General features: G+C 37.8%; 1 protein-coding gene across 2 annotated transcripts; it reads left to right on the top strand.

Annotated features, from left to right (window-relative positions):
- Positions 1-25701, top strand: arhgdig (Rho GDP dissociation inhibitor (GDI) gamma). Of its 2 annotated transcripts, none has more exons than NM_001200990.1 (6): positions 1-20; positions 11344-11520; positions 15768-15851; positions 20227-20303; positions 21481-21544; positions 22882-23450. In NM_001200990.1, the coding sequence occupies exons 2-6, from the start codon at positions 11349-11351 to the stop codon at positions 23085-23087; spliced, it is 603 nt and encodes a 200-aa protein (NP_001187919.1). In that variant the 5' UTR covers positions 1-20; positions 11344-11348; the 3' UTR covers positions 23088-23450. The 2 variants fall into 2 exon arrangements, with proteins under 2 accessions (NP_001187919.1, XP_047015258.1); XM_047159302.2 differs by lacking the exon at positions 1-20 and adding an exon at positions 4369-4516 and having other exon boundaries at positions 22882-25701.
- Positions 25702-26081: the final 380 nt, after the last annotated feature.

The following is a 26081-nucleotide window of genomic DNA, read 5'->3' as shown; positions in this document are numbered from 1 at the left end:
CAAGTCTCAACAGGACGAAGGTAAGAGATTTTTGGTCGAATTATATGCAAAGATGTATCAAAAATCTATGTATATAAAATACTTATTATATGCTGTGTGCATTAAATGTTATGCAAATTTATTTAGGACTGAAGAGGGGAAGTTTTTATTTTTATTTATATGGTCATTCAAAGCCAGTGTATGACAGTGACTTCAAAGTTTGAGCGTAGAGAATTATCCTCATAGTTTTTGCATGGATGCATGCTTCTACACGTTTAATAATCATACCTATTTTATTTATTTATTTTTTTGCTGTGTTAAACTTTAGTTTTTAATTTCTATCTTGAATTATAACAGATTTATAATAATTATTTTTGACATGTATAATATGAATGTGACTTGATTATGATGCAGTAACAAAGTTCTACTACTGACTGTTAATATTATTGGTAACATATCTGTATATTTTTACAGTGTTTAAAGTCTTAAAGTCTTTTTTAATCAGCAGGATGAAACTGTCTTTGCTGAATGCCAGATCAAACCACATCCGCTTTAAACTTTTGAAACTGCTAGACTGAGATCCTGTTTTGACACCCCACCGTAATTTCTACATAAAGTTTAATGCAGAGGGATAAAAGTAAACTTAAATAAAAACACTTCAGTTGCTGAGACTAAGACGGTTTTTAGCTATTCGAAAAATCCTAAGCAGGAAAACACTCTATGTGGTGCTGTTATAGTAAAATTGAAAATTGAAGCAGATTATTGATTATTTGGCTGATTATTAACAGCACAACCTGAGGTGCTTTATTCCTCTTCCACCAAAGCCATATCAACATGTTATAGTTTTTGTCCATGTATAGTTACATTAAATGCTGTGAAACATCTGAAAAACAATTTAGTTTCGGAAAACTTACAAAGCTCCGACACTGGAGACTCCTTCCAGGAAATGTTAAATAAACATCTCCTTGGTGAAGAAATACTTCTCCATATCATTTTTAAAAATATATGTTTATACAGAGCGTCCTTTTGGACTTGATTCTGTTTCCTAATAGAAGAACAGATTTCATTACGATACTTTCTCTTCTTGAATTTGAGGCTTAAAACCAAACTCCAGGATTGCTCAAAGTCTTGCATAATGTATGTCTTGTATAATAGTTTTATTGTTTAGAACCTCACTTTTACTATCATTAATAAAATGTTTAAGATGTCAAAATTTCCAAGTAATATAATTAAAACTTGTAAATACAATATAACTATGTAATACAGTTCTGTTGCATGGCATGACTTTGCATATATTTGCATATATTTTAAGATGCAATATCACTTGCCTTTCACAGTGAGATATTCAGCTTTGCTTGTTTCTTTAATCCATTTAAAAAATGTCAACTGATCATAATTTGGTGTTAATTTTCATTAATTATGAAACCAAAATCCAGTCTTTTATAGCATGCTCCTTGACAGTTTTGGTGGCATCTCTGCTCACTGACCTTTTTGCCGATTGTCGAAATTCGAATCTGTAGTGCTTCTGCTATCCTTCTTCATTTCATTGTACTACAAATGTCTACAGTTTAAATGCGTTCATGATGAAGCACCAACATTAATGCAACACCAGCTGGTTTGTTTATTCAAGCAGAGATGACACATTTGTGATTGTCTGAATCACATTTCAATATGTTGGCAACATCGTATTTTTGAGATCTAAATGAAATGTAATATTCTGTCAGAAGCCATCCTGTGTGTGAGAGGCGTTTACGGCTTTATTACAGCCTCGTAATACAACGTTTTATGAAAGCTCATTTAACACCCGATGTGGTTTAAAGGGCTGGGAGAAGATATTGTCTTTTGTAGTGTTATATTCATGAGCTGGTCATGGTTCATTACATTAACAAGCCTCAACCTCATCCTCAGCCTCAGCCTCAACCTGCTGTTCATGTTGACCTCTGGACTTGCAGATAACTAATTCAACTCAAGTTCCTCTCTGAACACTCTGAAACTTCTCCTTTGAGCATTTTTTCACAAAGCCTGACTGCCTCTAAACAGGAAGCAGTTGCGTACCAAACAGGTTTATGGTTGTGCAGGATCTCTTAAAAACAGAAGGGGCGTGGCTACATAAACCTCACCATCCCGGTCGAGTTACTTTGCACGTCTAGCCCATCCAAGTCAAATACACACACATTACTGTATTGAAAAAGATATCACCAGTGTTATCAGCAAAGTTATCAGCAAAGCGTACAGCCAGAATCGATGTAGCTCTACAGTGTGACAATTTCATTTGCAGCACGAGTCATCTGACTTTTCACTGCACTGCTACAGGATGTGGTGTCAACATTGGTAGAAGCTCATGTACACCCCCCCGCCCACACACATGCACACACACGCACACACACACGCACACACACGCACACACACGTACACACACACACACATGACTGTGCGCATCCTTAACTGCCGTTAAATTTTTCAGGCTGTGTGATGGTAATGTTTTTCATCTCTACAGGCAAATACATGTCTAATGGTATGTGAAAGAAATACACCCGAAGGAATAAAAAACAAAAACCCTGATGCTCTGTTCAGCTCAAAATGACCAATTTATTTATATATATATATATATATATATATATATATATATATATATATATATATATATATATATATATATATATATATATTTTAATTTATTGCCAAAAATCCTGTTTGTATTTGTTTTAGGAACAAGATGTTTAATTGGTACCAAATCAGGGGTGGAGATTTCATTAATGAATTCACTATATATTGAATTTGAGAGAGAGAGAGAGCGAGAGAGACTATAATTCTATGTCACCCGACATCCTTATTTTCTGTAAATATACACCCACAACACAATAAATATCCGTCCCTGATTGCATCCAGTTCTTCAGAACCCATGTGGTTTAGGATACAATGTGTATAAACATGAACGTGGGCTCGTTATCAGGGCGGCCATTTTGGAGCATTACCTTAGCGCTGTTTTATATCACGTATCACTCGTTCACACTAGCAAGTGACAATCTCTTCTGGGTGTGACCTGTCCTGCTTTTTTTTGTTCTGATGAGAAACAGTAGTAGCTGTATATTCAGTAATATATATCTCCTATATAAGCTCCTAAATAATTTGTTGCAAAAAATTTGTTTTTGATATACACACTCGGCTACATAGTAGCTTCATTCTCAGATTAGATTAGCAAAATAAGGTTTGAGCTCTGCTACTTCTTTCCAAGCTTTATTTTGCTTCGTAACATCTCTAAACATATTTAATGAGAGGTTGTATATGACAGGATAAGACAATGTTTTTTTAAAACAGTAAATTGGAACTAGTTGCGGGTAAGAACTAAAGTTGTGAGCAGGGAACTGAAGAAACCTTGGACCACATGCGCCATAGGATGTGCCATGAATTTTCTGCTTGCCGTTATCGCTGCTCCATCCCCTGCCGCTCGCGTTAAATTGTTAAAGTAGGTTTAAAATAAAAGGTTCCATAGATTCAACCTTAACCGTTCTTTGGCTAGTTCCTCTTAGGAACCCTTAAAGGTAGACTCTTACAACAGAGGGTTCCAGAAATTGTTCCAAGGAAACCAGAACCTTTAACCACCCAAAGTAGGTTATTAAGGTCATGTCAAAAGGAGGGGCGTTTCCATGGTTCCCCCAGTAGGCGGTTCTGACAGGTTGATAATCCCAGAATGACAGACGACACAGGCGGGGCTTAAGAAGAAGAAGGAGAAGTCAGTTTTATATTCCGCACAGTGCCTCAGGGAGGGAGAGAGAGATAGAGAGGAAAAGGAGAGCAGAGATGGCAAGATAGAAAAAACAGGGAAAACACATAAAGGAGGAAAGGACCAGAAGTGGACATGCAAAGCAATGAGAAATGAATAAAGAGAGAATGAAAAGAGGCAATAGGAAGCAGAAATGGATGAATAGGTGGAAATATGATCAAATATGAGAGAGTGCAGACGGCATACAGAGGCTCTGGAGAATAGAGATGTGCAGGCAGGGTGGAGCAGACCTGAGGCTAAAGAATGTCAGAGAGAGGAGGAGTGTGTGTGTGTGTGTGAGAGAGGGAGAGAAAGGGAGGGAGGGAGGGAGAGAAAAAGGATGAGATCATCGCAGTCTAATGAGTGATGTGGCGGAGGGTTTGCTGGTGAATCGATAGAGTCTGCAGACGGGAATAGCATTAGCACGTTTGCCGTTTGCTTTTCCTCTTGAACCAACCAAGCAGATCATTTGTGTAGCTGTGCATCTGTTCACTTTGTCTTCCTCCTCTTTTTCCTCTTTCTTTCTCACTCTCTCCTCCACACCCAAAGCAAGGAGTCTCTTACGCTCAGGTTCAGTGGCACTACCCAGGGATGCTTGCTTGATTTTTTTTTCTTCCACCTTTCTCGATCACTTTTTTCACTTTTCTTGCGATCGTTGCTCTCGTTTGTGGGGGAAACCTTGCGAGACATTCATTGGCGAGATGTTGGGCTTGGACGTCTGCGAGTTTGGTGGACAGTTTCTCGAACTGCTCTGGTTAACGGTGTGCTACAGAGGTGAGCATCTGTTATTTCTTGGGCATGTCCAGAATGCTTTAATATCTTGTGTTTCCTTGTGTGATCTTTGGGTGAATGTGCAAACGCCTGATTTTTCCTCTTGCTGAGCAAATGAAAAGTGCACCTGATGACCCATGGTCACACCTGTTTTCTTAGGCAACCTGGTGGTAAAAGTCTTGGCACGCTTCGATCGAGTGTGACCACTTCCCCTGTGTGTCGAGACCCTTCCCTTTTCCTCTCAAAAAGTGGTTAAGGCAAGCAAAAGTGTCCTGATCGATAGTTTATTGATCTAGTAGCAGCCGGTGACATCACCGTCATGTCTCTTGCTTGCTTATAATCACATGTTAGATCAGATCTTTGCTCCGCTGAGCTTCTTCTGCTTGCTCTAAAAGCTCAGACTCGTATCGTTAGATACATCTCCCTCTTCTCTCTCTATCTCTCCTCTTGGTCTCATTTTCATGCCTGCAGTGTAAAACGACTGTGCGTGGGAGGTAATGATGCGCAAAAAATCACCGCCTGCATGCATTAGGGTGTAAGTAGCCGTGTATTTGATTGTCTATTAGACAGCTGGCGTGAGTGTGTATGTGGAAGAGCGCTGCAGGTGGCAGAAGGGCGATTCCCCCCCAACACCCCTGTTCTTGGTGACACAGCCGTTGATGGATGACTGAGCCTCCGAAGCCTGACACATGTTCAAGAGACTAAATCAATTAAATGGCATGTCGGAGGGCAAGGGCGCTTGAAAATACGGTGCGTCCTTCCTCCCAGAGGGGAAAGCGCTATAAGCGTACGAACTGACGTCGCCATTTGATTTGATGGACGTGCCTCAACCTCGATTCAAATCCTAGAGTTGCTCTGAAATTTGTGCTTAGTGTTGCAGAATCCATTTTCCTTGAAAAGTTGAAGACATTCTACAAATATAGACTCGCAAAGAAGTGATATGGCTTTCCTGCCTGCTTGGTTTTTTTAAAGTCCATTCTTCTCTTTTTGACTGACAGCTCCAGATTCAGTGAAACCCTCCAAAGCAGTCCAGAATGCTTTGTTCATTCATCAATAATGCAGCATATTAAACGTTTATCTGGTCTGATGGATTGCTGGAGCTGATGGGAATTGCATCCTGGACGGGAAGTAGTAAGGGATCGTTCACCATACCGTAGCACTTGATATGATATCAGGATTATAGAGGAAATGCTTCCAGTCAGACCAGGCTTATTTGCTTTATCCGGGGTCATACCTACTCATCTATTTGAAATGCACACTGAACTGCAGACATTTAGACTTTTATAAGATATGATTCTGCAACAAATGTAGAAGAGCAAATACTATATGTATCAGACTCTCTATTAGCAAACTCAGAACTTTGGGTCACTAATTGCTTTGGAAAAATTCTGGTTCCTAGCAATAAATGAAGCCTTGATTTAATGTGATCACAATGTAAAAAGCCTAATTCATGCTAAGTTGTGAACACAGTTAGTGGACATGTTGCAGATGTTGGGCAAATTTTTCAAATGATGTTTAAATGAGGTGCTCATTCCTCTCGATAGCTCGTTAGAGTTTGTGTCCCAAAGACGCTACAGTACATGTATGTGCAATTATGCATCAGGTATAAAAGCAGCTTTAAACAGGCTCCTTAAATGCTGTTGCTATGGAAGGTGTAAATTTGCAGCGGATATCTAATAGAAAACCGACATTACAGCTGTCATATTAACTAATAATGTTAAGAAAATAAAATAAACTGGTTTCTACAAATTTAATACCTGCCCTTCGGTCGTATTAATTTACACATCATATCTGTTCTGGAAGTAATTTTTTTTCCATGTTGAAACTATTTCCATTGTCTCTTATACACTTTTACTTAGAAATACACCAATTTGCATATTATTTATGGGAAACACTCAAAATGGATAAGATGTGTTATTGGACGCAGGTGAAAGATGCAAATCCTCAATAGACTTTTTTTGTCTTTTTTTTGTTTGTTTTTTTGCAAGTGTTATCAAATTTGCACATATTTTGAAACATAACACTTTAGGAAACCAATGTGTGAGTGTGCTACCTTTCAAAGATAGAACAAAAATAGTCAAATCGTGGCTGAGAAGCTATTTGCAAAACCCCATTTCCAATTATTTATCTGTTGATTTTGCTTCATGCTTTTGATTGTGGTTGTTACAACACAGACTCGGAGCGGGATGCAAGTGCAGGTAAAGTGGCAGTTTATTAGGAACACAGCCAAATCCAAAATGAAAGGCAATAATCAGTGTGAGTAAACAGTCCAGATCACCAAACAATAAGGGAATAATCAGATACATAGGCAAAGGCAAAGATCAAAACTAGGAAGCAGAAAACAATAACAATGACTTGGTAATGAGAGAACACTAGGGAAACTGAGAAAATACTTCGCAATGAGTGAGTGAACTGGATGTCCTTATATACAGTGAAGGTGATTGAGTCCATGTGTGTGTAATCAGCAATCAGGTGAGTGTGACCGTGACAGTGTATGTGTGCTGTGGGAAGTGGAGTCTGGGGCGGCCATGTTTGTAGGCCGCTGTGTATGCTGGGAAATGGAGCCCGAGTTGCTGTTTAACCTAACAGTGGTACTTTTGCCTGACACGAACATCTTTCATTTTCAACATTTCGACATTATATTTATTGGTCGATCATTTGTAAAATAGAGGCATATTTCATCTTATCCATTAAAAAAACACAGACACAGGGGTGCAAACTTTTGTACACTGCTTGTTCATCATTAATGCAAAACCTCTGCAACACTGCTATTGCAGAACGCTGCGCTATGCAAATGATTTCACTTAGGAATCTCTGAATGTTTTATTATTTGTCGTCGTCTTGCTGAGTCTCAGTAGCTTCCAGTTAAAGGATTCTTAAAACATTTTACATGAAGATTTGGTTATGAAACTGTACTATATCATAATAAACTCAATCTCCAGATTTTTTATTTTATCACGTTTGATCAAAGACTCCTTTGAAGATCATGGTCCAAATATTCAAAGTGAGCTGATTTTAAATGCTGTGCAGATTCTCAAATGTATTTGCTTTGTTATTTAACTTGGCAGCCACTGCATAATTTATGTTGCTGTACTTCCTCATTAATAAAGATGATGCTTGCAGTGTGTGTGTGTGTGTGTGTGTGTGTGTGTGTGTGTGTGTGTGTGTGTGTGAGCATGCCAGGCTTTGCTAGCGCCAGTTACATCTCTCTGGAAGACTTCAAACAGTTTGTACACTATCTAGCGAGCGACAATACAGTCCAGCATCACTGTTACTACAAACATCCACATTTTCACTGTGCAGAAGTGACAGTTTCTCTCCGTAAATTTGCACAGCCTGTCCTGCGCTTTGTAATTTGTGACAGTCTGCCTTGTTAGGAGCTCATGAGGGGGGTAAAAAATGGTTTCGACTTTCCTCCAAATTGTCCAATTATCCCAATAGTCTACTCAAGAGGACATGAAGCGGTTCATCTCAAACAGTTCACATCTGCAGGGGATTTTATTTTATTTATATAAGAGAAGCTGTTTCATTGCTTTGGTTTGGCTTTGGCTGAATGATGTGTTACGTCCCTGTGCTTAATCCACGTCCTTGTGGGTCTTTGAGAAGTGATCGATAGCAAATTTTCTAACAGTTCTCCAAGCTCGGACGCCCATCACTTCCCTCATTAGGATGTTTCGGTAATGAGCACTGTGCTTTAGGATTATTCAATCAGCAATTTTCTGGACATTTAAACATCAAATCGTGAAGAATTTCCTATGTATAGGTGTAATTTAACATCTTGATTTACACCACAACGCTGTTGAATTCTGGACTCTGACTGGTCAGGAAGGAAGGTGTTCATGAATTTTCTATAGCATCAGCTCTAACAATAGTGCGTCTTGTTCTAATATGCAACAGCTAAGGAGTTTCCAATGTCAGTGCTTTGTAACAGTCAGAGATAAAGCTGTAACTTTTTTTCAACATCTTCAGGACAGAGGAGTTTGCATTTTTTTTGTAGGTTTCTTTGTAACACAACAAGCTGCATTTTTTTCCTCTTGTTTAATTCAAGAGAAAGAAAACAGAGAGGCTGGTGAGGAAACAACTGTTTAAAGTTTATCACTGCTATAACATAAGCGATAAGAGGAACTAACTTGTTTCCTGGATGTTCCACAACATTAAATGTAACCATAAATGGATAAAATGTACAATGTGTCATTCTTTAATTAATTTAAAAAATATACAGATTGTCATGGTATAAGGGGAGTAAACCACTTCAGGAGGTGCTGATATAGTAAAATGATCAACTTCAAGGTGGTAGTGATAACTCTGTTATAGTAATCACACCACCCTGTTGTTTTTTCATATTAAAACATTTTTTAATATATTAATATATATTTTTGATAATAACCTTAACAACCTTCACTCCTGTTCCAAAAACCCAAAATGGCACCACGTTCTTTGCAATTTAAACAGAACCCACAAGTTTTTCCTCTTTCACTTAAAGTATATTAACTTCTCTGGTTTCAGTTAAGATACTTTCCGACATTTGTATGATATTTTCAAGCTGACTTGACTCTGCAGCAGTGTGTGTACGCAGGAGTTTGTAAGCGCTATCAAACCCAGAGGAAGGAAGTTGAGGTTGAGAATGAGATTCGTGTCTGCCAGTATCGATTCAGGCAGATCATATTTTATAACGTTGGCCTTCCATTACTACATTTGGCTTTCCATTACCGAGCTCGGATTTTCTCCCCTTGCACACTCGGTCTTAATGTAGAGAGACTCTCTCATCTTAGGACACAGAGGAAGGACAAAGCTTTTTTTAAATTATTATTATTTTTATGAATTATTTTCAGTTGACAAAAAAAAGAATCATTGAATATAGACAAATGTATCTATCTTATTAAGATATTACGTATTTATAGACGTTTTATATTTGTAACATTTTTGTGCTAATTACAAGTGCTTAAAAATGACAAAAATGTCTAAACACAAGTTTAATAATAGTATTTATTTTATAATTATACCTTAATAAGAACTATCACATAAATTTACCTACAGTATATTCAAGATATTTTTATTTAATATCAAGAGTAAGTTCAACAGTGGGTGTGGTTTACCCCGTTACCATGGTGACAGGCACCGATGTCCTTTTTCACGGTGGTAAAGTTTCTGTATTCTTCATCAAGACAAAAGAGTCAAAGCAAGACCAGGCTGTCTACTTCCTTTTTTTTCTTCTTCCGTTTTTATAGTAAGACTTTACTTAAGAGCAATGATCTTAGTGACACTTACACAAGCCCTTTAAGACTAAGTAAAGTCTTATTCCAAAGAATTTTGATGTTGAGTTATGTGTCATACACTTTGTTAATATAATGTAGTGTTATTACACTTTCTGGGCTGACAAATGCTATAACACGTTACGTTATAACACATAAGGGTTATGATGTGACATAGCTCACCATGTGAGGGTTAATTAGAAAATTTTACATATGTAAATTTGTATATATACAAATAATGTACTTTAGAGTCAGGGAAAATATATTATGAATCCTACATTATGAACTCATCATCGGTTAACTCTTATAGCAAAGTCCTAGCATTGCCATAGGTTTTCATAAGAATGTTATAAATTGACGAATAAAATTTGTTAATTAAGAGCTAGAGAAAGAGATCACATATATATATATATAACCCTGTTATTTCAATGTCATGGGGTTGTCATGGGTGCTCCAGGAAATATGCATATCTCATATCTCATGAGATATATGCACATCATATATGTTAGAACAGTGCCATGATTGTTAGTGTTCACAGCTCTACTATGTCATGGTGTTATAAAGCAGGTTTTAATATCATTAATTCCACCACATGCTGAGTTCAGGAGTGTAACCTTCATTCCAATGAACATTCCTTTGACATGCTATGTCACTTCATAACAATTATATGACTTTAACATACCAGAAGTGCACTGAGCTGCAAAGTCAGTCATAATGAACATGCCATAACCTTATGTCAACAAGAATCACTTGAAATCGAAAAAGACAAAAACAGGCTGTATGACAGGTACGATTGCTTGAATACAACTTTATACAGTAAAAGTTTATGTAGACTTGCATTGGTTGTTATGAAGGGCTTATGAAGCATTATGAACATTTCTGAAGTAAATCAGTGCTACAGTTTTTATGTTTTTGGTTATTTTGTCTTCATGTGGCAAGGACTACATTTTAAGAGGTATTTCCATTGTCCTTGTTTTGAAAATTATAACGTCATATTAATATAACTTTAGCAATTTTTATCAAAATGTCATACATATCCTGAAGTCCATTTTTTCCAAAAATTACATATTGTTGTGCTCGTTAATCGACAGTGTTAGCCCCTTCTGACTTTTTAAAATTAACAATTCAAAACAGATTTACTATGGTATGTAATTACGTAACTCCTGGTCCTTCAAATCAAATGGAAATCTGGAATGAGCGATGCGCTGAGTGTGCAGCTGTTATCCAGAATGTCATGCACCCGGATTTGTATTAATTGCTATGACAAATGAACGCTGTTCTGCACCATTACGCCGGAAGCAGTTTGCTGCGTCTTCATTCCTGTCTTCCTCTAGAGAACAATGTAAACTGTCATAGCGTAACATGATTACCAGAACTCTTAGCCGTTACATCCAGCAGCTGGGGATTGTTCACAGTAATAGTTAGCTGTGTCTCACACCACAGTATTAATAAAGCCACTCACTCATAATGAGTGAGTTTAGTGAAATTGAATTAGTTTAGAAAATTGGGCAGAAAAGTCCACCATATCAACAATTACACAGTTTTTTTTCTGTTAAATAACATGTTGGTTTCTTTCAGGCCTCATGGCAGATAAGGAGAGCACGGTTCCTGTGACTGAGGAGGAGGACGAGCGTGATCTGAACTACCAGCCTCCAGCTCAGAAGAGCCTGCAGGAGATCCAGGAGCTCGATAAGGATGACGAAAGCCTGAACAAGTACAAGCAGACTCTGCTGGGATCAGGACCTGTGGTGTTAGGTTAGTGTGAGAGCTACTGTAAAAGACTTATCTATCCATCCATCCATTCATTCATACATCTATCCATCCATCCGTCTATCCAATGATCCCTTCATCCATCCATCCATCCATCCCCCAATGCATCCATACATTCATCAATGAATCATTCCATACTCCCATTCATCCATCCATCCACCCATCAATGCATCCATCCATCTATCCAACTTTCCATACAGCTATCATCCATCCATCCACCCATTCACCCATCCACCCATCTATCCAACTATCTGTTCAACTATCCACCCATCCATCCATCCAGCTCTCTATCCAGCTATCCATAAAACTATCCATCCAGTCACCTATCTATCTATCCATCCATCCATCCATCAATGTGTCCATACATTCATCAACTTGTCCATCCATCCATCCAACGATCTGTTCATCCATCCGTCCTCCATACATTCATACACTCTACATACATGCATTAATTTATTCCCCCATTTATTTTATCCAATTTCCCTCCATTCTGTATATATATATATATATATATATATATATATATATATATATATATATATATATATATATATATACTCCAATCTGTATATTAATAATTCCCTTCCACCAGTTCATCCTAGCATCCATTCATCCATCCATCGGTCCATCCATCCATGCATCCACCATCCATCTATCTATGTATCTATCTAGCTATCTATTTATTTATTTATTTATCCAGCCATCCTGTCATCTCTGCTGTCATGCTTTCATTGATCGATCCATCCATTTCATTCAATTATCTTCCATCTGTCTGCACATTGATTCATGTTATTTTTATTCATTCAACTATTACATCCTACAATCATCCACCCATCCCTCTATCCCTCCATCCACCCATCTTATATTTATTACACAATAAGCATTCTATTTCTATCTCTAGCTCAGACCACACTTAATCCCTTCCTGATGCTTCTTTTTTTCACTCTCTCCTGCATTCTGTCTCTGATCACTCGTTCACCGCCTACATTTATGCAATAGACGTGATGTTCTTTACAGAGGAAGGCAGCCAGTGTTCTCTGTTCTGACTGCATATCAGATGATGTATGTTCTGTTTAAGAGGAGCAGCAGGAGTACCACTCTCCAGAGACTGTTTCCTAACATAGAGAGAGAGAGAGAGAGAGGGGGGAGAGAGAGAGAGAGAGAGAGAGAGAGAGAAAGGATGAAGTTCTGCTTGCTAAAATGAATATTAATATTTTTCCCAATCTAAAAAATAAAGAGTGTGGGTAGAGGGACATACTGTATTTCAATTTCTACAAGGAAAACTGAGAGCCTGCTTTTATCTATTGCCTAAAGCCACAATATAAATACTTTAACCGTATATTCTTGTTGGCACGAGACATCCATCTCACTTGATTAAGTCCCCATAATTTTTTCAGGCTATCAATTGGTGCACAATGTGTTTTCTCAATTGCAGCTTGTGCATCAAGGGCATTTACGCAGCAACTCCACTGATTCATAAATGATTCACTCGTTTATTCTTGGCCAGGTTAATTATAGCGCTCGTTCAGTGAAATGACCTGCGGCATACGGTGATGCTCGTCTCTGTTTGATGGTTCACTGTTTTGCATGTTCGCTCTGGAAAAGCTCATTATAATGACCAATCACGCTAAAGATGATTGAAGTGTGGACTGAATCAATCCTTTCCTCACGTCATGATTGAGCATTTCAGTTGTACCCCAAGGATGCCCTTCATGTAGTATTGTGAAAATGGTGTGTGGGATTTTTATTTGATTCTTTTAAAGCTCAAGTACAGAACGTTTTGGGGTAATTGGAACAGTCTTAAGACTGGAAGTCTGGAAGACTGGGGAAAAAAAGTTAAAATTGACTCCAATAGACAACCAGATCACAGAATAATCTTGGTTTTAATCTTGTCTCTGGCCAGAGTGGGACTTAATTCAGTCTCGGAGTTATAAGAGGCAGATTGTCCCATACCAATTTAGGAACAGTAAACATCTGAACAATAAACCCAGTATTGGATACAGCTTAACAAACTTAACAAAAAATGGGATTACAAAATTGATGAAAAAACAGCTTTCCCAAAGTGAGGTGGAAAACCTTCATGGTGTCCGAAGGACATTTGTGAGAGTCTAACAGAGATATGCAGGAATAGGTTATTATCGGTCTTTTTATTTAATTAATTTTCCCTTTTCATTCATTCCAATTTATTACTGTTTTACAGAGAGAGGGACTAAATCTGACAGGGAATATTTGCCATTTTTATCTATTTAAAAAAAAAAATTCAAGCATCTTTGCACCTTTAGTGAACCAGCTAGGAGTAGACATTCAAAATGAATGGGAAGGCCAAGACATCAAAAGATGACAATTATAAGACGTTCACAAAGATGTTAATAATATGTTAAATGTGATTCAGCGACAACCAGTTCACTGAATAATCCTGCTTTTAATCTTGTCCATGGACAGAGTAGGACTTGTTTCATTCTTGGAGTTTGGTCTTTTTTTTTTCTTTTCCATTTCTGGTTGTTTTAGCTAATGTCTGTTTTCACCCTGTGTGTAATTTTGTTTTACTTTTAAGAGACCTTGGGTATGAAAAGCTTTATAGTATCCAACAAATAGTGCCTAAAGTTGTTGCATCAGTATATTGACATATGCAACATATGCAAGTATAAAACTTGCACCAAAGAGCTCAAACGCTCTTAGTTTGCTCTCAGTCATTTCCCTGACGAGTGACAAGTCCCTGCAAATTCACCACATCTCTTTTTGAAGTCTATTAATTTGTCACCCGAATTTCCTAGGAGTAATATATGGACTGTGACAGAGCAATAAATCATCGTGGGTGGCCGATGCCATGTGCTTTTGCGTATGAACATGTCTGTAGCTAGGTCTAAATATCGCTCACATCAATAATGCAGCATTAGTGTGAGCCTAGACATTCATTATGAGGGATTTAAACCTCCTGGAGGTCATATTGGCTAAACCGTACCACAGGTCCCTGTAGAAAACAAAATAGAAATAATCCAATAGCTGGAAAGTAAGCGTTGCAAAGTGCCCAATTAAAGCGACACACCAGCTCTGCAGGCTCAGGATGCTCTTTACAAGGAACGGGTCCAGATTTAAAGATTTGACTTTTCCTAAGAGTGGAATGATTCTAAAATAAAAACAATAATGCAAATTTATTAATTTTTTTATTTATTTACTAAACAGAGCTTGAGTGAAGGGCAGGTATTAAATTTGTGGAAGCCTGTTTTTGCCATTTAAGCACACAATTGTACTTTATTTCAACAGAAATTTATTGATCTATCTCATCTCATGGTCTTCAATGTTGACTACATCTCTTTCCAAATCACTGTGTGTATAAATCAGTTCCCATTTATTTCCCGTATTGTGCTCCACACACAATTTGAGGCTTATCACAGCTGCCAGGACATTGTGATGAATGTATGGAGGAGTTTAGGGAACTCCCATTGCAGCAAAATCACACCCGAGTGAGCTGCGTTACAGCTCTGTGTGCTTGGTTGTTTTATCACTATTCCTGCTCAATCTGAGCTGATTTGGTGATTTCTAAGAACATTAAAGGAATACTCTGGCCCTACCTTTTTCCTACCTGAACAATATCTACTGTATCTGCAGTGTGTGTGTGTGTGTGTGTGTGTGTGTGTGTGTGTGTGTGTGTGTGTGTGAGATAGACCAGAATCTCAGCATGTTTCTCTGCACGGAAAAAAACCCAGAACACTCCAAACGTACTAATAATGGAAGTCTAAGGGGAGTGGTTGAATTTTGATGGTAAACCTTATATGAATTATGCGACTATTCAAAACTACAGCTGTTAAACCGGAAACAATAAAAGGTGTGAGGATGAGACAGACTTATGGAAATTTGTCCTTACTGACTTTTATACAGCGTTCCAGCATTGGAGCGATATAGTTAAAAACTACACATAAATTCGTTCTTTCCATAGGATAACTTTATAAAGAGTAATAATTTCACTTATATACATATACATTTGACTAAAGCATTCAGGAAACTGCTCTGAGCAAATGTTTTAACAGAATTCAACAGCTGCTCTTAGACTTCCATTGTTAGTGATGTTTGGAGTAAACAGCTTTAATTTTTTTTGCACATGCTACATATGCTGTGGATAGAGAGAAGGTTAAAAATTGCTGGAGTGTTCCTTTAATATGAGTCGTTAATGTTGATGATCAGAAGATGAAGAGTGATTCACTATCTGACATGATCTTTTCTTTCCAACGCAGACCCCAGTGTTCCTAATGTTCAGGTGACGAGGCTGACGCTGATGTGTGATCAAGCTCCTGGACCCATCACTATGGATTTAACAGGTAAGAAAGTCTTGATTATGTAATGAACTCTGTGTTTTTTTAAATACAAGTCAAAAGTCTTATTCTTATTGACTGAACGTGACAAGAGATATATGTGTTACTTTTTGAATAGAAAAATATGGCAAATTGTCAGAACTATTTGAAAAATGGATATTTATGATAAATAAATGAAATCACAATCCTGGAATTATACAGTTACAGAACTATTATATTTTTTTTTGGCTAAAATAAGTGGAATTTAAATAAATTCAAATATGTATTTAAAGGAATTATGTTGACACTAAATATATCTGAGACTATTTACACTAAAATATCATCAGTGGCATATAATACACATACAGTATGGAGTTGTGTTTATCTTAATTATAAACAATAAATCATTGGATCAATTACTCCAAGATCGTATTATATATATATATATATATATATATATATATATATATATATATATATATATATATATATATATATATATTACAATTTTGTTTATTGCTATATAATATTGCTAACAATTTTAAATAATTCTTTTTTCGTATCAGCTGAATAAAATCTTGTCTTAGTATTTGATAACTGTCCTGGTGGTGAACCTATAATAATAATTTTTATTTCAAAATATCTATATGATGATTTGATTCCATTACCCACCCTGATTTGCATCAGCACACACACATACCAGACGTCTTGGGGTGGCTCAGGGCCTTACCTTAGTCCATTTGATCAACCGGCACTATCGACAGAACCCAGCAGCTCGACAGGGCATTTTAATGAGAACTCTGGAGGGATGAGGTCATTCCTCAGGAGACCAATCCCAAACCTGTAAGTCATGTGTGGGCGGAGTCATGCACCACAAATCAATCACACACCCCTGTGGACTGCTTTGTACCTGAGGTATAGCAGGGGGCAGATAAAGGATTGCTGACGCCCTTCAGATTTAGTTTTTGGCCCCCTCAAGGGAGTCCTCGGCAGGTGAAAGGTCATCTGGTTGCTAGGCAGTCATGTTCAGGAAAGACAAGCACTATACCATCTATACCAGCAGAAAAAATTACGGCGAGGATTTGAGATTTCAGCTGTCAGTGAAAACAAGAAGTGAAGCTATGCCTGGCGCAACACTTACGCCGGAAACACAGTAACACTCATCTGACTTCCTCTTCAGCTTAACTGTCACTGCTACACTAGAAATGAAGGTCATAAAATTTACCTTCTGCATACAGATGTGAGAAAAACAACAACACAGTTTTTACTTTATAACGTGTCACTTTGCCCAAGGATGGATCTGTTTACACAGGGATGGGCAATATGACAATATAATATTTACAGTATATCATGATAAATTATGTTCAGTACTTTCAGTACTCATAGTAACAAGTAGCTGATTGGGTGTAAACAATATATTTTTGTATCAAATGTTTTTTAATGGCATTAAATAAAAATTTCACAGATTGTGACACAATGACATATACTGTGTTAAGGAAATCTACAATATTTATACCATTAATTCATTTTTAAGTTATAATATTTGGTGAAATTTCTCATTACATTCTGGCTGGTACAAACAATTATCTGGATATTGCAGAAAACTTGACTCTAAAGACTTTTAAATGAATTACCCATCGTTAGATGTATAAGTGTCAATTGAATAATGCTAACACAATGTATAATCTCTTTCCATTGAGTCATGGGCATGTCAGAAAAGTGCACTGTAATATAATTTATGACAGTATGGATTATATAGGTTGGTGTTGCTTTTTTAAAAGCAAATGCCAGAGGGCAGAGTGAAAAATAAGCAGTATTGTGAAGTGAGCACTGACACACGCTCGGCTGCTTGTCACACATTAAACCCTCCGTGTGGGATTTCCATCTCTAGAAGACGGACTACATTAGTAAGCCGTGATCCGATGCAGTCAGACACACTGAGAGCGTTGCTCTAAGTGACAGCCGATGAAGGGGGCAGCTGGTAGAATGGAAAACAACCGCAGGCATTCTGACAGATGTGGCTGAACTGATAGTCGGAGTGTGTGTCCACAGACGAGGTGTGTGTAGCTGTGTGTGTCTGTGTGTGTAGACAGCGCCACAGGCTTCACGGACCCTCACCGCTGCGATATGGCCTTGGCTCAGCTGATGTACGGATTACAGCAGCTGGAAGCATGTCCTTATCTCACGGCCCTTAATTGAATCCTTGGAGCGAGTCCACGTCTGAACACCTGAATATTTCACGAGAATAAGGGCAGGAAAATCCACTGTGACGACGCTCAGTGCTCCAGGAGTACTGTTTTTATCATTCACATCTTAGGACTCCTGAGGACACATGGCAAAACTCTGGATATTTGCATGTGTATCTTATTTTGCAACGAGTTCCTGCTTTTCACTTAACTCCCTACATTTCATGTGGTTCTGTTTTGCACAAGTTCCTGCTTTTCACGAGTTCCTGCTTTTCACAAGTCTCAACTATTCACGAGTCTCTGCTTTTCACGATTCTCTACTTTTCACGAGTTCCTGCTTTTCACGAGTCTCTACTTTTCACGAGTCTGTGCTTTGCACGATTCTCTACTTTTCACGAGTTCCTGCTTTTCACGATTCTCTACTTTTCACGAGTCTGTGCTTTGCACGATTCTCTACTTTTCACGAGTTCCTGCTTTTCACGATTCTCTACTTTTCACGAGTTCCTGCTTTTCACGTGTTGCTACTTTTCACGAGTTCCTGCTTTTCATGAGTCTGTGCTTTTCACGATTCTCTACTTTTCACGAGTCCCTGCTTTTCACAAGTCCCTGCTTTTCACAAGTTCCTGCTTTTCACGAGTCCCTGCTTTTGACGAGTCTCTGGTTTTGACGAGTTCCTGCTTTTGACGAGTCCCCGCTTTTGACGAGTCTCTAGTTTTGATGAGTTCCTGCTTTTCACGAGTTCCTGCTTTTCCCGAGTCTCTACTTTTCCCGAGTCTCTACTTTTCACGAGTCCCTGCTTTTCATGAGTCTCTGCTTTTCACGGGTTCCTGCTTTTCACAAGTCCCTGCTTTTGACGAGTCTCTGGTTTTGACGAGTTCCTGCTTTTCACGAGTCCCTGCTTTTCACAAGTCCCTGCTTTTCACGAGTCTCTACTTTTATGAGTCTCTGCTTTTCACGAGTCCCTGCTTTTCAGGAGTCCCTGCTTTTCACGAGTCTCTGCTTTTCACAGGTCCCTGCTTTTCACGAGTCCCTGCTTTTCACAAGTCCCTGCTTTTCACGAGTCTCTACTTTTATGAGTCTCTGCTTTTCACGAGTCCCTGCTTTTCACGAGTCCTTGCTTTTCACGAGTCCCTGCTTTTGACGAGTTTCTAGTTTTGACGAGTCCCTGCTTTTCACAAGTTCCTGCTTTTGACGAGTCTCTGCTTTTGACGATTCTCTGCTTTTCACAAATCTTTGCTTTTTGAAAATTCTTGCTTTTCACGAGTCTGTGCTTTTCACGACTTCTTGCTTTTCACAAGTCTCTGCTTTTTATGAGTCCCTGCATTTTATGTGTTTCTGTTTTTCATGAGTTCCTGCTTTTCACGAGTCCCTGCTTTTGATGAGTCTCTGCTTGTCATGGGTCTCTGCTTTTCACGAGTCTCTACTTTTCACGAGTCTTTGCTTTTCACGAGTCCCTGCATTTCATGTGTTCTCTGTTTTCCATAAGAGTTCCTCCTTTTCTTAAGAATCTTATAAACAGAAAAAAAGAATTGTCACTGTAAAAAATGTTAAAAGAAAACAGGTTTTCATGTCATTGTTCCCAATAAGTGCAGAGTTCTGGATGTTATGTCACATCATCACCATTACAAAGTCACGTGTTACGGTGTTCTAATGTAGATCAGCCTCGAAAGCATCATAACATATGACACTATTGTCTTAACAAGTGTCCTTATGTCACCTGACTCAGGTGTTGATAGCAAAATTGAAGAAAACAGGCTTTATGTAACGTAGCTTCATGTCAGTCGTCATTAAGGGTTTAAATATGTGTCATGTAGCCCTATGAACACTCCCCATAAGTACAATGTTACCATGTTTTTTTTTTAAATAAATAACATTACTAGATCGTCTTCCATGATATCCTCATTGTTTCGCTTGCAATCTCTTTATCATTCCTCTGCCTCTATTTTCCAGTCCATCTCAGCTCTCTCAGAATCCATTATAAAGCACTTAGAGGCAAATTTGAGTGATAAATTGATAACAGCAGTCGCTCTGTTGGAAGGAGGCTTTTTACTCTGAACCCGACTGAACCCTGAGACACACTCACAAAGTCGAAGCCTAGCGTTTTTTATAAAGCTATCGATCTCTGATCTCTGTTCTTTTCGGCTTAAGTTACTACAGATGGAGTTGGACTGATGGCACTTATAATCTGTTTTTGTTTTTTTTCTTTTTTAATTCAGGTGACCTTGAGGCTTTGAAGAAACAGAACTTCACTATGAAGGAGGGCGTGGATTACAGAGTGAAGATCCACTTTAAGGTGAACTAGAATGTTGCTTAAATCCTCCTCAGTCCTTAAAGGAAAAATCCACCCTGAGCGACTTGCATATTAATCTTTATAATTAACGTGATCATTAATGGCATACAAGATTTATTCTTTATTTAATTAAATTCTGCCTTTTTTAGCTTAAAACTCTTTCATGAACAAGTCTATTATCAATTCAGTCAACAATTTTCTTCATTACCCGCAATGCCCTTCTACCACAGTGAGATTTAGCCCTCGATTCATTTCTACCTAAAGAGATTGATGCAGGGGCACTTTAGCCATATAGTCTGTTCAGCTCTTTCACTTCCTCCTCATCTGTAAACGCTGCTCCAACAAATCAACTTCCAAAGCTTCAACTTTCACACTAACACCTCAGGGCAGGATACTGCTGATAACTTCTCACAGGAACAACAAAAACACAGCACCAGTCACTAAACACAATCGAAATATTTTGCTATAAACATATTAAATGTGTTTCAAGGATTCCTTTAAAACTTCTCCTGTCCAAAAATCACATTACATAAAAATTTCAGGTTGCAAAATTAGACACAAATCCTGAACATACAGTATCTCCGAAATAGAGAAAAAATTTATTAAATTAATTTGAGAGATATTAAAGTGAACAAGAAGAGCCTTGGTTTGCCAGATTGGAAATATTTATCATCAATTTCCAACCTGAGCATAAATAATATATACACTATATTATATTAACCAACACATTGTCCTATACTAGATTAATAATTTAAAAAAGGGACCAAACACCAAAATAAAGGTTGCCACCCTTATGTTAACATCACCTCACAGTCGTTTTGGGAGACAATCCTTTTACTAAGGGTTTATATCACTGGACAAGGGTAGCACTGGTTTACCCAATTGGATTTTTTTTGTCATCTTTTTTCAGCCTAGTCTCAGAATGAACATGAATAGTATCTATACAAAATGATATCTATCATCACAAGCCCATCTCCAATTTCAGTTTGAAAATTGGTGGGAGGGAAAATAGACACTACATTTGGCAACCCTGGAGCATTAGGATAACTGTGATTGAGGCCCCCTGGTGGCTCATCTGCAATAGAGTGTGACTGGTAAAGTCTTTTCACCACAACTAGCAGCGTCGAATAACCATAAATAAGTGTCAATAGTTCATGTTACTTTGTATTTGCCCCATCAGGTCAACAAGGAGATCGTGTCTGGGCTGAAATACGTGCATCTAACCTACAGGAAAGGAATTCGAGGTAGGAGCATGAACATGGATTCCTGCAACAGGAAGATTTTAGTTGGAGCCGAATTGTTAGTGTACGGAAAGGGCTATAATTGTACAAGTATAACGTTTATTAATCAAGTGCTATTATTCTTTTGACTTTAAATATGCCAAGGCAAACACATATTGTAATAATAATTATTATTATACTTTTTTATTGTATTTTGCATATCTGGTGAATATTCTAATCGTTCATCCTTGCATAAATGTCATTAGACAATGGAAAAAGGCACAAAAAGCTGCTCACACTTTTACCCTCACCAAGAAACCCAGATGCTGTGAACACACAAATTCCAAATGCCCCCAAAGCTATATGCCCTGCCCTAGTCCTTCATTTTACTAAGCTGAAGTTATAACAGGTGGAATACATTTACATTTTTGTTCTTATATTTTGTGATGCGATAAATCTTGTGTAATAACACACTAACTGAGAATTTTCCTGAAAGTCTTTGTTTTGTTTCTTAAAAAATGTGGGGAAAGTTTTTGCACTTTCTATATTTTGCATATTCAAATATATTTCCTTAAAATGTTATAAATAAATCTTTTAAAAAAATCTTACAAAGTTTACATAGACTCCCACATATGGACCAAAAAAACACCACCCACGTTTCCATTTTAAGACACACCCACTCTGAGGTGCTAACTACACTATTTCTCTGCCAGAGCACACATACACAGAGGTGCTCCAATTTTCCATATATGGATTTGATGACACGCCCACATTCCCACCCCAAGGCACATTCACTAAGAGCTGCTCTAATTTCCCTATATGGACTAAAAAGACAAGTCCCCATTTCCACCCCAAGTCACACCTATTCAGAGCTGCTATCAGAGGTGCTATCATTTACATATATGGCCTCTATGACACACCCCATTCCCAACCCAAATTACACCCACTTGGTGGTGCTCTAAATACCATATATGGATTCAATGACAGGCCCCCATTCCCATTCCAAGCCACACCCATGACCATGCTAAAGTTCATATTAGGATTCAAAATGCCCACATTCCTATCCCAAAGCACACACACATACACACACACACACACACACACACACACACACACACACACACACACACATACACACACACACACACACACACACACAGAGGTGCACTAATTTCCATATATAGATTCCAAGCAACACCCACTCATAGAGACTCTAAGTACCATATATGTACCCATAGACACGCCCACATTTTTGTACAGGGCCTTACTGGCACTGACCACCCCCTTTAATTATACAGTTGTGTACACCATAAATAGGAATTTTACAATACTTTTAAAAATAATTTTTCTTTTCCTCACAGTGGATAAAGCCGTGTACATGGTGGGCAGCTATGGGCCGCGGGTCGAGGAGCACGAGTTCATCACTCCGGTGGAGGAGGCTCCCAAAGGCATGATCGTCCGAGGTACCTACCACATCAAGTCCTACTTCACGGACGACGACAAGACGGACCACCTGTCCTGGGAGTGGAATCTGCAGATCAAGAAGGATTGGGACAGCACCGAGTAAAAGGGCTACGTCCCAAACGCACCTGCGCCACACGCACAGGGCCTAGCGCATGTAGGAAAGGCGCACGGAGAATGGGGGTTGGATTAGGGTTGGGTTCAAAAAATGACCAAGAGTCAAATCAGTGCAAACATACAGTACTTCAAAGGGATGTTCATGAAATACAACACAACACAAAGCAAGACATTAATGGAGGCTCATTTGCTAAAGAACACGCCGTATAAACGACAGAGATAAATTCCTTGTGCCCGTACGTACGCTCAGGTTAGTCCGTGTCTCTTTTGAACTGTAAAATGTGTGTAATTATGATGTCTGTAATTCTTGCAATGCATTTAATAAAGTTCCTGCCGGAGCTTGAGAGCAGAACCATGCATGCCTCAGTGTGAAGCGATTGTGCAAGTGGCTAGAATTCTGTCCTGACGCTGTAATCAGACATTCGTGAAAACCTGCTGGGTCCAGACTTGCGTTCCAATACTGGCTTTAACACGCCCATGGCGACTTCCCCTAGCATGTAGGGGGGAGCGGAATTTTAAAAGCAAAATGCACTTGACCTTGAAGCACAATCTAACTGAACTATGACCTCTATATGTACTGCTAAAGGGACTTGCTAGTAAATTTACGTCAGGTGTCAGGTATAGATGGAATATTGCGCTACATAAAACACAATTTGTGCGGAAATCTGATATATGGCCGTAAATGAACATTCACTCTGAGGAAAAAAGTTAAATCTAGAGAGAAACAAATGCCTAAAGTGACCCGACACGCGAGCGTCTACGTTTTAAGAATTCCTTTAGAAATCAAGAAGCATTAATAATTCATAGAACCCTTAGTACATCATAAAGTATGGGACATTTTACATACGAGTTATGTCCAAGTGATAGTGATGTGTCATTTGCGAACAAGTCAATCCAAAGAATCGACCCTTTTAGCTGAAGATCGAGAGTCGACCCAAACATATGAGCCATTTTTTCTTCTGTTTTTGTATATGAAGCCACGACATTACTTTTGCGGCGCAATGAAATTTCTTGGTAACATCTGAGCCAATTGTTAGCGTGTATTCATCTTCAGGAATGTGGTGGATTTGTTAATTAGATCAGGTATAACTTCCATGCATGTCACATACCATGTGAGTGTTCGCTCAGCTACATCATTTCCAACGTCATCATTATGTTTTATTTAAAAAACTTGTTCTGAGTGGCCAAAATATTTAGGGAGCTGAAAGAGTCAACTCTTTTTTCAAATGATCAAACTATCTGACTTGCTAAAAAGAGACAGAATTTGCATCACTAAACTTTGAATCCCTCGAAGGGAAAACCTCATTGATGTTATTACATAGTGGTACATAGAACCTACTGGAAAATTCCATTGGAATTTTTCCCCCCCAAAATAGTGTACATACAATAAATGTTGTTAACATAAATGTAGATACAATTCATGTATACTGTATATATGAATAATATAAGGATAATATATAGATGAATACAGTTTATACATATTACTCATCTTCCTTTTTTATTAAAATCATTAGACATAAGGGGGTGCGGGGGTGGGGTGCAAACGTTTGCACTCCACTGTATGTGTCATATAGTGGAACTCCATATATGGCCATAGATCAGGTTTCCATGAGAGGCATCAGATATTATATATTTTAAATATTATATACTCTATTGCTCCAGTTTATATTCATAACCAACTTCATCCTCATATTTTACATGACATCATGTCTCAGTGCGTTCTGGGTAAATTCTGTTCCTGAATCCGACACCGACGACCCCTCGGCTTTCAACAGTTGAGAGTTCATCGGACAAAGTATTAAATGTGAGGAAGTCTCCGAGGGCACATTAGAAACAATATTGGAACGCAGCCTAAATTTCACTTGTGCCAGAGTTTTTCCAGGTTTGCGTGCAAATAATTAACGCTATAATTAAATCCACACAAAATCATTTGTTAAAATTCAAAGCTTTTGTCTGCCTTCTTTGCTCATGCAGCATCTAGGAGCTTCTTATAAATCTTCACCTTGATGATATTGTTTAATAAAAAAAAAAAACAACATCCCATTATTCATTAAAGTGATCATGTACCTCTATGTGGCCTCTTCATGTAATAAATCATTAAACCCACTATGAATATAAATGGTCATGTGCCAAGCTGTGAAATATTACATGCAAAATCAATCACATGGCTCCAGAGGACGACATTTTAAAAAGAGAAATGTTAAAGAATATATATAATGTGTAATGATATGAATCACACTTTTTTGTAATTGTATCCACAGTCAAAAAGTAAATATCTCTTCAATTAAAAAAAAAAAAAACAACTCAGATTGTTCCTCACATGCTTTTCTAAAATGGCTGTAATTACTTCACTATTTTCATAACTAGATGTAATCCTGAATATCTGTAAACTGCATGTTCATTTTTTAATGCAACTTTAAACATTTTCCCCCCATTCTCATCTGTAGAAATATTGAAAGCAGGTATTAAGTGATGGTATGAGTCTGGTCTTTGGCTTGTGATTTTGTGGCTAAAAGATCAACATTCAAGATTTACTGTACTTCTTTTCATGCATCTTGCATTTTTACAATAAAGTCAACAAATAAAGCTTGGCTTCATCCATGCATGTTGTATTTTTATTTTTAGCATGGATAGATAAAAACAAAATTTGACAGCCATGTGTTAGAAGAGGATTGCAATGTCTAAGAAATAATAATAATAAATAAAATTATCTAAGAGTTTTTCATTTTTAAGAAATTGTAAGAAATTATTATTATTATTAGTAGTAGTAGTAATAGTATTTTTCTTACAGAAAAAATATATATTTTCAATACAAATTAGGTATAAATGTTTTATTATTATTATTATTATTATTATTATTATTATTATTATTGTAGCACTTAGTGCTTTAATACTATAGTGAGAGGCCGTATTCCAAATAACTCCGTAGTCCCTATATAAATGCCCTACAATAACAGCGCCTACGATTCATCTACTGCCTTTT

Source organism: Ictalurus punctatus, chromosome 2 (genome assembly GCF_001660625.3).
Source record: "Ictalurus punctatus breed USDA103 chromosome 2, Coco_2.0, whole genome shotgun sequence".
In the NCBI taxonomy this organism is placed as follows: Eukaryota; Metazoa; Chordata; class Actinopteri; order Siluriformes; family Ictaluridae; genus Ictalurus; species Ictalurus punctatus.
Note: the sequence above shows the minus strand (reverse complement) of the source record. Positions and strands in the feature narration are given on the sequence as shown.

What these genes read in the sequence shown, in the direction of transcription:
- arhgdig (XM_047159302.2), top strand. Translation starts at nt 4,444, where the DNA reads ATGTTGGGCTTGGACGTCTGCGAGTTTGGTGGACAGTTTCTCGAACTG. An exon ending in CATCACTATGGATTTAACAG is followed by an intron (nt 15,852 to 20,226) that starts GTAAGAAAGTCT and finishes TTTTTAATTCAG; the next exon opens with GTGACCTTGAGGCTTTGAAG. An exon ending in CTACAGGAAAGGAATTCGAG is followed by an intron (nt 21,545 to 22,881) that starts GTAGGAGCATGA and finishes TTTTCCTCACAG; the next exon opens with TGGATAAAGCCGTGTACATG.